Here is a 15399-nt window from a genome sequence, read left to right on the forward strand (position 1 = left end):
TCATCTCTCCGTAGCTCTCATACTCAGGGGCCGATGCGGTGCATCTGATTGGCTACAAAAAGTGGCCCGAGCGTTGCGCCTTAATCGACGGGTTAAGGGATAGCACTTAGTCAAGAGTATGAGACCATATACAGCATTCGCAGAGTCGACGACGAGCGTCTCCTGGATCTAGTGTGCAATATATCAGAGTAGAGAATGTATAATATCCTTTATGGTGCATTTTTGACAGAGTCTCGATTCATTTGTCAATCCCAAGTTTCAGAACTACCTTTCCTCTTGCATGTCCGCCACTAAGCTTCTGGAAAGCTTTCTCCCAGTCACCAAGAACTCATACGCCATCCACAATCCCTTTGCATCTTTCTGCCTCAATCAACTTCGTTATCAGCGCTAGCTGACTTCCATGAGGATCAACAATGAAGAAAGCATGCCTCACTCCAGCCGAAACGCCCTCTTCGAGCTTGTCGCCCTCCGGCGGCTCCGCAACACTGATGAGAAAGCTGTCTTCTCTCTCACACGTCCACGCATCAGTGAGTATCTGGCCACCAACGCAATCCAGAACCACGTCGAACTTCCGCTCCTCTTTCCCATCAATCCATTCCTTCATTCCAATCTGGGCATAATCAACCATTGTATCAGCTCCCAACTCCTTCACAAACTCCACATTCGCCATTCCACACGTCCCCACCACCTCAGCACCCGCGGCATGTGGCACACTCGCCGCCTTCATCGCTCTCCCTTTCATCGCTCTCTCTTTCATCGCTTTTTTCTTCTTCACTGCTTTCTTCCAGGAGCCACAACTCCTCCCCGACAACTTCGTCAATTTTCCTTCCATTTCGCTCCAATGCTCGGCACCACGCTGCCCAGCATTTATAATGGTATCTAGCACCGTGTGATGGCGTTGGTCCCCATTTATCACGGTGGTGAAGGTCCACTCCCACTTCAATCAACAAGCTGAGTTTCTCTTCAAGGATTTCGGGGATTTCGTGGTAGGTCGAGAACATTGCGAGCTGTATAGCGTTGCGCCCGTAGGGATCAACCGCATGCGGGTTCGCGCCAAATTCTAGAAGTAGACGAACGGTTGCTAAGCCTTGTCCTCCATAGCTACCCAAATGATCAAGTAATGGAGTTCTGCCTCGTGTATCTTGTAACTCGAAGTCGTAGCCATTCCGTTTTTAGAAATCCCATCCACGTCTTTATCAACTGCACATGCTCATCCGGGATATTTATTGCTGAACTCCACGTGTTTCCGTGTAGCAGAGATTTACCGGTACTCAATGTGCACATTGTCGTTTTTTCATCGAAGTAGACTTCCATCTTAGGAAAAGGATCATAAGAAGTTGATTCGCTGCTCGCAGTCTAGACAGCATGCCAAAATCCGCTTAGAGCGTCTAGTTCGCCACTAGCGTCTGTTAGCCTATATTCGACGTATCCTGGTGTTTGAGATTACTTACTTCAAGGCCGACTGCCCCCCTCCTTAGCTGTCAAGGTATTGCAATACCTCTAGGCAAACATATCGGGCTGCAAGCTGTAGAGATTTAGGTGTATTAGAATCAAATTACTTATAAATATATTAATAATAAGAAAGAACTCACCCAAGGACACATAATGCTTCCTATGCAGTCTTTATCGTATGGAGTTATGACTCCACTTCGAAAAGCGGCATCAATTTCTTCAACGTTGCCATTGTAAAAGAGGTCTGCATGCAGGTCGTATCCTTTGACAAGGCGGAAAGCGTTTAGCTGTGTGTATAGTCTAGGTTGGAGACTAGAATTTATGGATTTGACGAAACGAGCACTAATTGAGTTGGAACAGATCCCCATAGATGGAATGAACGAAAGGCGTGCCTCGTCGATATAACGAACAAAGTTTGCAACATCGGAAGTACGAGGAACCATCAAATGCAGTTGCCCAGCCGGGACCTGGACGAGAAGACCTCATAATCTGAACGGAAGCCTCTTTGATGAACCGTTTCATATGGTCTTGCTGCTGTTCTTGCCCTATCATCACCCTCGCAAATATCTCTGCCAATGGGAGCGCCTAGGGGAACAGCTGTGTCAGAAAGAGTGTTTGCTCTCGTAGAATAGGTCCATTGATCAAATGATGTGGCTGTAGAACCTTGGCAGAAGGCGGCAGCTTCTTGAGTCGCCGACAATACAAGCTGGTCAAATTCCGACTGAAGCCAGTATAAATGTTGCGGTGAGACTCGCTCGAATGATGAGAGAGAACATGAAGAACAGCCCGTCGAACATGATCTTTCATGAGGACGAGTGGAGTCAAGATTGATTCCCCATGTCCACCAATGAATCATATCTCTCTGTCGCTCTTTGTTGCTACGATAGACTCTTTGGGAATAGAAGCACGTAGGTCGTCAAGCTTGGAGGAAACCGTATTGATCAATTTTTGGTTGCCATCTGCTATCGTTCCTCGGGTCTTGGCGTGCTCTAGTTGATTTGTCCGAGTCGCCTTGAGCACATCTTTCTGCAGAAGAGCTGTCTTTCTGAATTGCTGTGTGGAGTGAGGTATGGCATTTTTTTGCCGACAGCACTTTTTCTTGAGTCACTTTTACTATTGACAGCTCTTGCAGTTGCTTATCCATTGTGGAATTGATTTGAGAGTTTTGCTGTACCACAGCATCTGACCTCATCTGACCTCTTCTGACTAAAGGCAGATCGTCTCCTTCGTATAAACTCAATGTCAGCACGGATAGGGCGAATGAATAGGTCGTGGGTAGATTAACGAACCCTTCAACAAGCGACAAGGCTACGCCCAGCGTAGACTTCGACCTTTCCAGGTTCTCCAGAGATTTGCTTTTCCGTTCATCAAGTACGCACTTGACCCTTGCCCAAGTTTTATCGACCCCACTGTGTCTTTTGACCAAAGCCCGCAGAGCGTTTAGCTCGCGGTGCAAAGCTCTGATGGACGAGTTAAACCCGTCGAGCGCTGAGCTCGAATCATTCGCGGACAAGAGCATTGATGACGCGGGGTCTCGCAGATCGTCTAAGTGCTTCTTCAGGGCATCAGCGAGCTGTATGTTCTCTTTGATACAGGCTCGTAGTCTGTCGATTTGTGCTGGCGCATCTTTGATCTCGAAAAGGAACCGACAGCATTCGACACTTGCTCGTAACATAACGCTTGCAACGCCGACAACGGCGAAAGAGCTCGCAGCTATTGAGAAGGGGTCTGCCATGGTAAAGAACAAGGTAATAGGAATATTGCACTGGCAAAATCTTGAATGAAAGCGTATCGTTGGAGAGAATGCGTGTCCATTATCTGAATCACAGCCTCATTCCCTTGGCATAGGACAGGGTTATCTCAGGACCTCAGCCGTTTAAGAGGATTGTGGTGGCGGTTGTATACCTAACTCAGCAACGACCAAACAGGTCCGCCATTAGGAGAATCTTCAGGCCTGAACGTGACCTATCTGAAGGTTGGAGTTTGGAGTTGAGGACTAGAAAGTGTGCGTAGGGGGCCGAAGGGCTGCAGAAGGCGATATTTAGACATTGTCACAAGAAAAAGTAACGGGGGTGCGGTTTGCGTCCATTGGCTGACATGAGGGGCGTTGGGCGTATTCATGCATCCCTTGGAAAGGCTGAAGGAAAGCTGATTTCTAGGTAGACTCATGAGGCAGCATCGCTATCAGAAATGAATCTTGTTATCAGAGGGATTCTCGGAGGCTGCAACCCCCAAAATTATTATTTCAGGAACATCCGACCCTCTACATGAGGACTAGCAAACCGAGTTTAGACACAAAGGTGAGTTGCTTACGAAGAGGAGCTACGACACTCAGCAGACGGAGAAGTTATGTGAGGTCAGTTTTGGAGATGGAATAGCGCGAGAACGTGACCCCGCGTACATACAGGGGTACTCTTCGTATCCGAAACGGTCTCAACTTCTATATCTACTCCGCAATTGTATGTTCTTTGTTCTGGTGTTTGTGCACCGCAAGGCAACGGCTGTCCACCTCTCGCAAGCTAAAGTAGGACGGAGCGCTTCGGCCTCTTTAAGTAGGAGCATTCACTCACGCGACCCCTGAACTCCTTGTCAACACTTCCTCCTACTCAGCCATACAACCTCAATATCCAGAGCAACTAAGATGCCCCAAATCTCCTCGTCCGAGCCACTATGCCCGGACTGGGTGTTCTCCAATAACTCCAACGTTCAGTAGGTCTATCACTATCTCTCGAATTTAAGAAACCCCACTAACCTCTGTTATCCAGTGCCTGCAAGAACCGCGGCTGGTTCACAGACTACACGCCCTTCGAATCATTCGCTGGCTCCCTCCTTCCCCAGAGTCGGATGCCGGTCCTCGGCGTTGGCACCGTATACCTCCCCACAAAGAAAGCCCCAGGTCGTAAAGGCCGTGATGCCCATGGACAGCTCATTCTCCACGACGTGCTCCACATCCCGTCCCTCCTATGCAACATCATCGGCATAACTGAAGAAGATAGCAACAATCTCAGCATCAGTTTTGGCGGAAACTCAAGATCACGCGGCACTATCAAGAACCTTCAGGGGCACTCCCTAGCCTACTTCGACCCCGACCCCAGCAAACCACTCTTCCAAGTCAAGCTGAGTGGGCCGCCAGTTGGTCCCGTTGTCGGACCGAGTGTCTTCAGCGATCCAGACGCCGTTTACTACTTGAATGTTCGTTGGGCACAGGAGGAAGTCGCACGTTGGGAGGCCTTCAAGCAGGGCAGTCAAGATCGACCTGTCTATACGACTGGCCTTGTTGTAGCACCGCCAACGAACAACGCCACCCGCACTCCCCAACCGAGTGCCGGATACACCGACGACGAGAAGGCCTGGCTCAAGGCTCACTACGGAAACGAATTCAGATTCCTCCAGACGCACGGGCTAAGCATCTACAAAGACGAAGATCGAGAAGAAGGGAGGGAGATAGTCCGCGCTTTCATGGCGGACGAGTCCGAAAATGATGAAGCTGAAAAATCCGACGAGGATATGGAGGGACATGTGGTCGATTACCTGTTCGACGAACGATCCCTGGATTGGATCGAGAAGCACTACGGCACGTCGATGAATTTCATGTACACGAACGGACTGAAATTCTATGATCAAGATGACTGCCAGGTCGCACAGGGACTCGTTGAGGATTTCATGCAGGGACGTTGACAAGGCTTCGTAGTGATGGCGGAATGTATAAGGAGCGGCTCAACGGGCCCCTACTACGCTCTTTTGGCATCGTATTAGGCCCGCTGGCACAATCAGGAGTTATTGAATAAGATGCAATGTTCCTAGGACTAGAAACTAGACTAGGTCTGATCTCATGCTGTGGACACCTTTTAACTCCGTATGAGGGTTCAATACAACCCATGTAAACTAGATTCATCATGTTCAATGTAGACAAAACACTCAACACCCATAGCTCTGATTGTGAACTTGAATATTTATTTTTGGCATCATCATCCCTATGACTCTTCCCTTATCACAACACAAGCAGACGATTCATCTCATGCATCGTCCACCTAATTAGAAGAAAGACAGATGCTGAACTCCGAAAACCCCAAGAAACCGCCTCCCTTTATGCCTGGATAGCCCTGCCCAACGCACCGCCCGTGAACTGCTGATTCCTGTTCCCTCCACCGCGTCCACCTCCGCCTCCTCGCTGTCCACCGCCACGTCCTCCACCGCGTCCGCCACGTCCACGCCCGCCTTGGCGCTCAAACGCGTTCGCTGTGCCCTGTGTCCGCTGCTCGAGTGTCTTCTCGTTTGCCTCAATGAGGCCGCTGGCTTTGTCGCTCAAGCTTAGAGCAAGACTCTGTAGCCTGGATAGCTCAACGCCCTTGCGGAAAATGATGGCGCTGTTGACCTGGTCAAGAGCGGCACCAAGTTCCTCGTGAGAGATCATCTTGCTGACCACGGCCGAGACTTTGCGCTCCTCAAGCTCGAACATGGCTGCTAGTGAGGAGATGGAGAGGGTGTCGTAGTAAGGAGCGTAGGTGAAGAGATAGGTTCGTAGACCTTCTTCCTGAATCTGGGCGGACAGCATGTCCTTGATCTTCTCCGAGTTGGCCATCAGCTCCCAGATTTTGATTGAATTAATGAACTCGGCCGATTTCTTCCACTCGCCAGCAGCTAAAGCCTTGGATGCCTGCATGACGTGGTCGCGAGTGTTTTCTGGCGGGCCGGTGAAGATCTGGCGCTCATGGTACTCTAAAAGTCGGCGGTAGGTCTTGCTGATGACTCGCTTTTTGATGTCAGGCGACGAGCCGATCTGTGCGAGGAGAGGGATCTCAAGAAGCATGGAGCACGTCAGGTAAACGCATTCCAGCAGCTCCAGGTTGATGTGCATGTGGAAGGGAAGTTGTCGTTGCCTCTCCAGCCGTTCCTGTTCTGGAGATATCTGAGAGTACCGTTGCATTTGAAGACCCTGAGCAAGAAGCTCTTTTTGCCTGTTGCTGCCGCAAATCTCCTGGAGAGAGTTCTGTGCTTCATAAACCAGACCAGCCCTGAAGGCGCAAAGACCGACTTGGACTAATGCGCGATTGAAGAGAATCTGGGTATTGACGTCAAAGTTGCTGATAGTCTCCTGAAGATGGGACATCAACATCATGTCACGCGCCTTGTAGTACTGGTCATGCAGAGCAAGGAAGTACACTTGGCACAGCATTGCACGAGCTCGGATGATGCCCTCGCTGTTTTGGAACAGGTAGGTGCACAGAGTTTGGACGAGGGAGGCGGTGTCGTTGGAGATAGCGCGAGGGGTCACGGATGAATCCAGCTCGGCCGGAATAGCTTTCCAAGTGTTGGACTCGAGAATTGTGACGACCTGGGAAGGCTACAAAAATCCGTTAGAGAGGGAGGGTGTTTGTCAGGGGGCTTCTCCGTACCTTGAAATAAACGTGTTCCAAGCGGCGTGATACAACACGGTTTAAGCTTTCTTGGTTCTGGTCGAGTTTGGGGTTCTTCTTCAGCGTCTCAACGTAAACCAGCGCACGGACGATGCTTGTATAAAGGGCAGCCTCATCCGTGAGTCGCTCTACGTATTCAGCAGTGTGAGGATCGATGTGTTGCAATGACCGGGTGAGCTCATCGTCGAGTCTCTCCACGAAAGAGACGACGCTGCCGGGAATGCGGAAAATCTCTCCTTCGGTGATAGGAGGTAATTTCTCATCATCCTCCCATTCCTCGGCGTTCTCGATCACAACGATCTCTTCGGTGGACTCTAGAATCTCCAGAAGCTGGGAAAACTCATTCTGGGCGCTATGAAGAAGTTAGTGATGGCCATGGACATGTGCAATTGAAGACGCTTACAGCTTCCATTGCTCTTGGGACATCTGATTTCCAGTTCCAGAAGTAAGGTCGAACCGGGTAGGAATCAGGGTTAGTAACACTCGAATCTTCTGGTAGTCGTTGACGGCCACTTCACGGAGCTTCTCCATAGTCCGGATTTGGTCCAGCCTATCGGTGTTCTTCCTGCCTCGGGCTTCGACAATCGTCCGTAGGTGCTTGAGAATGCTTTCGGGGGTGTATTGCATGGCCCTTCCACCAGCACCGACCATGGTGAAACCCTCGTCATCGTCACCGGTAGGGACCTCGCCTGCCTCCCGGATGGTGCTCCTTGACCTGGTAGGGACTCTAACCTCGACGACCTCCTCGCGCATGAACTCCTCTTTGTTCTCGCGATATGAATCAATATCCTTGGCGTAGTCTTTATTGTTCTTGCGAATACGCTGTCGGACAGCATTCAAGCCTCGGGTATTGATTGCGTTCATTTTCTTGGGTGAGACTTTCTGTTTCTCGATAGTCTCCAGCATAACGGTTTCGAGGTCGGCAATCGCCTTGATGTAAAGCTTTGGGGGCTTGCCATCATTCTGCTTGATGAGGGCGGGGACTTGGCGATTCAGCTTTTCAAACTCTATCCAGATCAGTTAGCCAAAGCCAAAGAGTTGTATGTCGTGGTGTGACTTGCGTTCAGAGATAACAGCCCAATCGTTGATCTTTTCCGCGTTCTCAATCAACCGTATTGTGCCCTCCAACTCCTCGAACCGCTTGTCCTTCGCACTCTTAACTATCTTGACCCGCTCTTCGTCAGAACTGTCCTCTTCTTCAGACGCCTCGCGCAAGAACTTGTTGGCGCCAGTCTTCCCTCCATCGTCACTACTCGACGAGTCATCGCTGTCCTCGTCGCTGTCCTCGGAGGAGGACTCTTCTTCGGACTCGGCTGCTTCCTGGTCGCTATAGAGTTCCTCTTCGGAGGAGCTCTCGCTGGAGCTGTCGCTGGCAGTGAAAAACCGAGACATGGCGAGTGGGTTGTTGGTGGGTGGTGCCTGCGGGCGGCTTTGATAGATATTTATCGGCTCCCGGTCAGTGGGCAGTTGCGATCGTGTGTGGCGGGAATTTGGGTCTAACCGTAAGCGGAGCTCAAGTCACGTTACCAGAACATAAATTTCTCCACGGGCAAACATCTTCGAGAGCTTTAACAAAATGTAGGTGAATTATCTTGAACAACCTGGGAACTCGCCAAGCTACCTCACACATCCCACCACGGTGCCCACTACTATTGAGGAGGGATACTAGCATACTTGCTTCGACTATCTAATAGCGCATCGGACTAACCCTTTCTACAGACGTATTGACAGATGAGTGCACTTAGACTTTTATCAAAGTACGATTAGCAAATGCTATCGCCTGGATTCACTATGGCTCTCACTTGAGTGAATACACACTCTTCAACCTATCCAAGTCAAGAGTCACGGCGCACACAACACTTTCCAAGGCAAATGCACCGCCTGGGTAGGCATACTTTGGGGCCTCGGGGTTCAGGTGGGTCTCGAGTGGCTCAGTTCCAGTAGTGAATAAATGATAATAATGCAAGCTACAATACAAGCTAGTCATGCTCTCCAGTGTGTCGTCCTCCAGGCGCCCAGTGCCTATTTCCGAAAGCCTTCGCGAAATCCTGAGGCCGTTATTGTGCTCTGAACGCAATCTGTACATACCCAAAAACCCTGACCGCAGGCGGCTGCGCTAGTCTGAAATACATCAGGGTAGGGGCGCGAAGGGCTGTCTGTTTAAAGCACCCTTTGCGGTCTAAAATATAGGATGCTGATATAAGCGAAATGCAACGGGACTGCAAACCTAAACTAGTTTGCCTAGGCTTCTAGACCTGGAGATGTATATGTCCCAAGCGGTAGTCCCGATGCCATTCGTGGACTCGACGTGATATGATCGACGGTGTGCTCTGCCTCCGTCATGCGGTCTGGGTGAGCGCGGGCCGACGCTCGGCGGAAATCCGAAAGCCTCTACGCCGTAAGAATTTTTGCGTTCCGCCCTGATGGAACGCGAGTCAGGAAACAATATTTCTAAACTTCAAAACAATCCTTATCACCAATGCGACTGATTCATAAAACCTTCCTCCAGGGTGCGGTCTTCCAGATTTCGAATGAAGTCTCGGTTGCTTCTATTCTGAGAGCCTCCAGCTCGGCTTGCGCGTCGTCTCGCACCGCCAGCGGAATCCGGGGCGCCTTCGGGCGGTGGTGGATAATAGGCTGGGCTGGGCTGCAGGCGAATAGGAGCGTTTGGATCCAGGTGGCTAATCACACGTTGCAAGGCAGGTGGGATACCGCTCTGCTGCTGGTCCATCGTAGAAGCCCGTTGTCGGCCGGCTCTGGTGGTAGCCTGAGCATACAGGTTTGGTTGCGCGTTATAGCGTTGAGCCTGTCCTTGCGGCATAACACCCATTTGCTGTCCATAGGTGGCTTGCGCAGGGTATGGCGGTGGCGCCTGTTGGTGACTCGGACTGTATATGTTGTTGTACATATTCGGAGCTTGCGCGTGAGGCGTTTGCTGTCCATACTGCTGGTTGATCTGCATGTTGGCATACGCTTGACTCTGAGCGACTGCTTGAGCTTGGGCTTGAGCCGCTGCTTGGGCTCTCTGTTTGCTTAAAGCTTCCGCACGCTGTTGTTCTTGAACGCCTGGCGCAGGCGACCTACTAGAGCCTGTTCGTAGCGTCATAGGCGGTACGAAAGGACCGGTGAACTTGGCTTGAGTGATGAACGGATGCAGTTTGGCCTGGTTAGGAGTCCATCGTTCCAGTGGGTTGAGGTTGAGCAGTCCTTGCGCGAAGTCGATGAAAGATGTCCGGTTTGCCATTTCTGCAGAGCGTTAGCCTCTAGGATGTAGTAAGAATAAAGTTACTAACCTCTTTCGATCTCGTTCGGCTTCATGTTCTTCCTGGGCATAGGATAGTTTTTGATGATGTCTGGCAGCGTCGTAGCCGAGAAGTACTTCTTGCTCGGTTGTTCCTTGGAACCGTGCTCTCGCGAATACTGCTCCATCGTCTTCAGCCGGTATGTTCGTCTTCCGAAATCGTCATGCGCCTTTTCGAAGAACTCGCCCGACTGCTTGCCCATTTCCAACATCCAGGTTGGCGGGTGTCCAAGCATCTCTGTAATTCTGGAAACTTGGTTGTACTCTGAGGAACCAGGGAATAAAGGTAGACCAAGGAACAATTCGACAACGATGCAGCCCAACGACCACATATCTATGGCAGCAGAATATCTACAGGCTGTTAGCAGTGGCCCTCTAGAAAGCTGGGTATTACGTACGGCAGACCAAGCAAAACCTCCGGTGATCGGTAGAACCTCGATTGGATGTACGTATAGACAGTTTGCCTCTCGTCGCACGCGGAGCCAAAATCGATGATCTTTATTATCGGGGACTCAAGACTATTTTTGTAATTAGTAATGAGTATCTAACGGGGTAAGATGTTCGTACTTCTTCAGCAATATGTTCTCGGGTTTGAGATCGCAGTGTATTAGTTTCGCCTTGCCTAGCAAAGCCAAACCGTTAATCAGTTGCTGGGCGAATACGCGAACTAACGTGGTGCTCAGTCCTCGGAACTGGTTCTGCTTGATTAGCTCGTAAAGATTGACGCTGAGTAGTTCAAACACTAGACAAAGATGCTGTCTGTGAATAAATGTGTCCTTCAGACGCAACAGGTGGTGGTCGTCGTTCTTGTCCATTTGCTTGTTCAACTGCAACTGGTCAGTTTTTTCTTCCATATGGATTGTGGAGCTTCATACCAAATCGAGAACTGAGACCTCCATCATGCTCTGATTGAAGTATGCTGTCCTATTTTTGACAACCTTGACAGCCACCACCTCTTGAGTCTTGAGGTTCTGACACTTGACAACCTGGCCGAAGGTACCTTGACCGAGAACGTCCAAGATCAGGTAACGATTCCTGCAGACAGGATTAGCATTCATACCGATTCATAAACCTCGTGTATACGCACTTGTGTCCGGATTCTTCTGAGCCAAGAATATCGTTGACGTAGAGAATGTAATCACTATCTTCGTTGTCATATCCATCATTCTTGACGCCTTTGCTAGGCTTCGTAAGGACTCGCCGAGGATTTCGTGACGACTCGTACTTGAAGCCGGGGTTACATATCCGGTAAGTCGAGGGTAGATGAGTGGTCAGAGCTTGCAGAGGCTGTAACAAATGTTAGCAGGTACGCTTGACCATGGAATCGCTCATCACTAACACTTATAAACCCGCCCTCGGGATTTGCTCTCCGGAAAGGAGGCTGGGTATTGACTTTGGGATCCAGCTCGGCAAGACTGCTGCATTTGGAAAACTTGGGCACAGCTCCCCGACTAATGGGAGGTAATTGTGGAGGGTTTGGGTTTGCAGACCGCGGCGACCTAGCGTCCCTGTTATACACTGCGTTCAGTTGCGCGGTTGCGGATTGCGATTGAGGATAGTAGCTTTCAGGGCTCATGTTGGACATGTTGGACTGTATGGGAGGAAGCTGGGGGGCGTGAGGGCGAGAAGCTGCCACATGTTAGCGTGTGAAATTGCCGAATCTTCGGTGTTCCGTACCTGGAGGGGAGTAGTAGCTTTGCGGCGGAGACATATAGGGGTTCGACCGAGTTGGCGATTGGCGATTGCCTTGCGCAGCTTGCGGAGTAAAGCTAGTGTAGCCGCTTTGCGGCTGCTGGGGCGTCGAGCCGTATGGGGAGGTCGGGGAAAGGTTCATAGGTGAATAGCGGAGCGCGGCAGCAGATTTCTCCTGCTCGATGAAGTGCTGAGAGTTCCTCTGCTGGTGGTTTGCCCGTTGGGCGTATTTGGGCTTGTAGGGGTCGGCGTCCTCCATGGGCACGTCACCGTCTCCGTCGCCGTTGTATTCGCGTCCCTGGGCAGCTCCGGGAGACGCGAGCGACATTGTTGCTGAGCGCGACGGGGCCGGGGGCGAGACATAGGCCTCTTGTTTGATCGAGGGAGCGCTTGGGTCTCGCGGAGACGCCAAGGTCTGAGGAGCATACCGCGCCTGGCGGTTCGATGCCGGATTGTCGACGTAGGGGGACCACTGCTGGTCCATAGCGATGGCGGGCGAGGCGTGCGAGACGTAGAGAGGCCGTGCAAGTTGCTCGGGAGGTACGCAGCCGGTTCAGCTAGTTACGCCGACGAATTCGAGATGCGCATGCCGGATCGCGCCAAGGTCGTATGGGGGCAGGATGCGGAGCAAACGGCCAGGATCGAGCTTCACCTGAGGCCGGCGGGCGTGACGGCGCCTGGGAGACACGTGTAGGGCGCCGAGTTGTCGGTGCTTCGAGCCTCGCGCACGTCGGGCACGATCACTGGGCGGAGGAGAGTCTGGCGGGCGGTGCTGCGGAGGGGTGAGCCTGCGACGACGGCAGGCGGGCGACGATGCTGGAGACCGGGGCGGCGAGCGGCGGGCACAGGCCTGGGCGGCCGAGGACAGCAGGGCGCTGGATGCAGTGGTGGGCGAGCAAAAAAATGCAGCAGCTGAGGGTGAGTTGCAGGAGAAGGACTGGAGAGGTGATGCGTTGGAGGAGGGTCTCAGTGCCCTAGCGAGCTCGACAAAGCCGTGTGGGAGAGCTACCATGGCTACCCACCGTCAGGCACACCAATTCCTGCCCAGCCGCCAGAGACATAATGCGCCCACCGCCGGCGACAGCACTGTGCCGCCTGCGATGTGCTCGGCGGGACGACGCAGTGTCTGCGGCCGTGATGGCGCCCTCTGAGCCCGACGTGTGCCAATGCGTGGCGCCAGCAGCAAACACCAGCCATCCGTCAACAACCTCCCTTCACGTCTTGCACCTGGCCGCCCCATTGCGGACGCAGAAGCATCTGCTGGCACTAGTCCGTGAGTTCTGTCCGAGCATTGGTCCTGTCCACGGGCTCGATTGCATATGTGTTCTTGCTTAAGCTCTGGGGGCTTTAGTATCACTGCACCTTCACCGGCCGACGCTGAAGGTAACAGCATCCACGAACAGGCCCCCCGAGGGCCCCAGCCCAGGAGCCTGAAACAAGAGCCAAGTTGGCCTAGCAGCGCGGGCCAGTGGGTCAGATGTTTTGTTGCTGGAATCCCTCACGTTCATCAATCCCGTCGATCCTACCACTACCTAGGAGGTCATTACCACCGCAGTGTAGTCATAAAACGCAATTGCATCTTTTAATGTCTACTCCAAAGACCACATGAGGCCCAGAGCCAGTAACCAGGCATCTGGCATCTAGCATCTAGCATCTGGCATAATGCATCTCTCTCTGCTGTGATATCAATGTAAAGGCGAGGTAAATATACTGGAATACTAGCCTTCGCATTGTTTCCTGACTTAGTAATGTGCATCTTGACACCATTTCAGCAATCGCAATAAACTGTAAGATCAGCATATTCGACAGTGTCTGAACCCACTGAGCCTCCAGAGACAAACATCATGCTTCTGCATGAGTGGAATCGCTTCTGTCTTCTCATTATCCACGCCAATCGCCAACGACCTCCATCCTCCATTCGATTAGTCGACTGAATCCTGCACAAGATTGTCAACAGCCTCAACCATTCGTCTGTCTTCTTCCTCCTCCTCCTCGTCGCCGTCGTTGTCGCCGTCGTTGTCGTTGTCGTCGTCGTCGTCGTCCGAGGAGACTGTGACTACCTCACGGCGAGGACTCCCGCCCCGAAGGCCATCACTTCCCGCCTCCCCATCCACATATTGAAACAGCTCTTCTTCGATCCTTCCAATATCACTCTTCATGTTCTCCAATCTCTCATGCTCCGCTTTCAACTCCGTCGCCACCACCTCCAACTCAGACATCTCATCGTCCTCGACAAACACGTCGATTTCCCTCAAATCCCTCATCATCTTGCCAAAGGACCCCAGTTTTTCCCTCTCCGCTACAATGATGGTGCCGCCAACCTCCTGCTCACGCAAGTACTGTTCAAGTAGCTCCGCATTCCTCGCCGACAACTGATTCGCAATCTCCCCCTGCAACTTCTTGAACTTCTTAAACTTCTCTTCGAGTCGCCGCTCCTTCTCCCTCCATCGCTCGCAAAACGTCGCCAGTTTCTGGATCTCGGCCGCAAACTCTACACAGAATTCGCGTGCGGCGGCATCCGAGAGCGCTCTCTGCGCCCCCCACTGCACCGCCCGGGGGAGAAACCGCCCGCCAAGTCGTGTGCGCGCGAGCACACGTTCGCAGAGATAGGGTGCGGTGCCACTGAGTGTCAAAGTTAAGTAGGTTGGATTTTGTTCTTGCCGGCGCTGGGCGCGCGCTCGTCCGAGGCGGTCGTTTCTCGTGGGCACCCGGGTAACCCAATGTCCTCCGGTTATGCGGCGGGAGGGTAGGCTGTTCATATAACGGGCGGTGTCGAGAAGTTGTATGCTGTGCGGAAGATCAGGGGGTGGGGGGAAGGCTGGTCTAGTATCTGGTTCGGACTGTCCACCTCGCAGTTGCGCATGTCTTCGCCGTGGTGGGGGGAAGTCACTGAAGCCGGTGGAGGGCCCGCCAACAGCAATGATGGTACCGCGGAAATGAGACATCAGGGCGACTGTTTGTAAAGCTAGATTGGGGTGGTGAGTTTAGAAGCTATGTTGCAGAGGTGTCTGCCTGGACTCAAACTTCGCAAAGGAATGTGAGGGTAAGCAAATAATAGCGGTGGGTTTGTATGTAGTAGAAGGTTGTTGGTGACGAAAAGGTGGTACCTAGGTAGTTGCATTGATGACCTGTGTTTAGAGGTCCAGCGACGCAGGAAAGCTCAATGCGTTTGCCAACAACCCACCACAGGCGCAACCCACGCAACTAGCATTGACTCTCGTAAGTTTGTATGCATCTGTCTGCCACTTTCAAAGGCAGTTTAGCATACTTTCACCTACTTGAATCAGACTGGAAGTCACGGCCAGACAACCTGTCAACTTACTCAGTCACTGCTCGCAGTAGCAGAACAGTCAATATAGACATGTATTGAGGCCTTGCAAGAGGAAAAATAGCGGATAGCAGCTACACAGACATCCAAAAGCCAAACGCTCGGCAATGCGATTAGATAGCACAGCGCTTGCGAGAGCATCAGTAGAACATACCCCGAGATGTCAAATGAGTACTTTTGATATCGAGTAAAAAATTGAAGCATTCAAC

The 15399-nt window shown here is 51.8% G+C and overlaps 8 protein-coding genes across 8 annotated transcripts; 2 read left to right on the forward strand and 6 right to left on the reverse strand.

The window, feature by feature from the left end:
* Window positions 1-328: 328 nt before the first annotated feature.
* BDZ99DRAFT_399001 (uncharacterized protein) lies at window positions 329-727 on the reverse strand (the record flags this gene model as incomplete). Its single annotated transcript, XM_033716107.1, has 1 exon — window positions 329-727. One exon carries the CDS (start codon window positions 725-727, stop codon window positions 329-331), a length of 399 nt encoding a protein of 132 aa, XP_033570671.1.
* Window positions 728-1364: 637 nt separating this feature from the next.
* Window positions 1365-1993, reverse strand: BDZ99DRAFT_160831 (uncharacterized protein). Its single transcript, XM_033712863.1, has 3 exons — window positions 1593-1993; window positions 1452-1525; window positions 1365-1399 (listed from the first exon to the last, which is right to left on the reverse strand). Exons 1-2 carry the CDS (start codon window positions 1893-1895, stop codon window positions 1475-1477), a joined length of 354 nt encoding a protein of 117 aa, XP_033570672.1. The 5' UTR covers window positions 1896-1993; the 3' UTR covers window positions 1365-1399; window positions 1452-1474.
* Window positions 1994-2304: 311 nt separating this feature from the next.
* BDZ99DRAFT_575787 (uncharacterized protein) lies at window positions 2305-2831 on the reverse strand (the record flags this gene model as incomplete). Its single annotated transcript, XM_033728507.1, has 3 exons — window positions 2742-2831; window positions 2567-2676; window positions 2305-2505 (listed from the first exon to the last, which is right to left on the reverse strand). Exons 2-3 carry the CDS (start codon window positions 2642-2644, stop codon window positions 2305-2307), a joined length of 279 nt encoding a protein of 92 aa, XP_033570673.1. The 5' UTR covers window positions 2645-2676; window positions 2742-2831.
* A 1084-nt stretch (window positions 2832-3915) lies between these two features.
* Window positions 3916-5381, forward strand: BDZ99DRAFT_511861 (uncharacterized protein). Its single transcript, XM_033724588.1, has 2 exons — window positions 3916-4161; window positions 4218-5381. The coding sequence occupies exons 1-2, from the start codon at window positions 4094-4096 to the stop codon at window positions 5128-5130; spliced, it is 981 nt and encodes a 326-aa protein (XP_033570674.1). The 5' UTR covers window positions 3916-4093; the 3' UTR covers window positions 5131-5381.
* Window positions 5322-8282, reverse strand: BDZ99DRAFT_502944 (eukaryotic translation initiation factor 3 subunit C). The gene is made up of 4 exons (XM_033723932.1): window positions 7931-8282; window positions 7273-7876; window positions 6849-7221; window positions 5322-6796 (listed from the first exon to the last, which is right to left on the reverse strand). The coding sequence occupies exons 1-4, from the start codon at window positions 8259-8261 to the stop codon at window positions 5540-5542; spliced, it is 2565 nt and encodes an 854-aa protein (XP_033570675.1). The 5' UTR covers window positions 8262-8282; the 3' UTR covers window positions 5322-5539.
* A 1060-nt stretch (window positions 8283-9342) lies between these two features.
* BDZ99DRAFT_398994 (kinase-like protein) lies at window positions 9343-12346 on the reverse strand (the record flags this gene model as incomplete). Its single annotated transcript, XM_033716106.1, has 8 exons — window positions 9343-10115; window positions 10163-10521; window positions 10569-10688; window positions 10738-10997; window positions 11046-11205; window positions 11258-11457; window positions 11510-11799; window positions 11848-12346. 8 exons carry the CDS (start codon window positions 12344-12346, stop codon window positions 9343-9345), a joined length of 2661 nt encoding a protein of 886 aa, XP_033570676.1.
* Window positions 12347-12893: 547 nt separating this feature from the next.
* BDZ99DRAFT_467838 (uncharacterized protein) lies at window positions 12894-13604 on the forward strand. The gene is made up of 2 exons (XM_033721108.1): window positions 12894-13135; window positions 13214-13604. The coding sequence occupies exons 1-2, from the start codon at window positions 13029-13031 to the stop codon at window positions 13446-13448; spliced, it is 342 nt and encodes a 113-aa protein (XP_033570677.1). The 5' UTR covers window positions 12894-13028; the 3' UTR covers window positions 13449-13604.
* Window positions 13605-13784: 180 nt separating this feature from the next.
* BDZ99DRAFT_481713 (uncharacterized protein) lies at window positions 13785-14807 on the reverse strand (the record flags this gene model as incomplete). Its single annotated transcript, XM_033722437.1, has 1 exon — window positions 13785-14807. The coding sequence occupies one exon, from the start codon at window positions 14805-14807 to the stop codon at window positions 13785-13787; it is 1023 nt and encodes a 340-aa protein (XP_033570678.1).
* Window positions 14808-15399: the final 592 nt, after the last annotated feature.

The sequence above is a fragment of the Mytilinidion resinicola genome (assembly GCF_010093595.1).
Source record: "Mytilinidion resinicola strain CBS 304.34 unplaced genomic scaffold BDZ99scaffold_25, whole genome shotgun sequence".
NCBI lineage: Eukaryota > Fungi > Ascomycota > Dothideomycetes > Mytilinidiales > Mytilinidiaceae > Mytilinidion > Mytilinidion resinicola.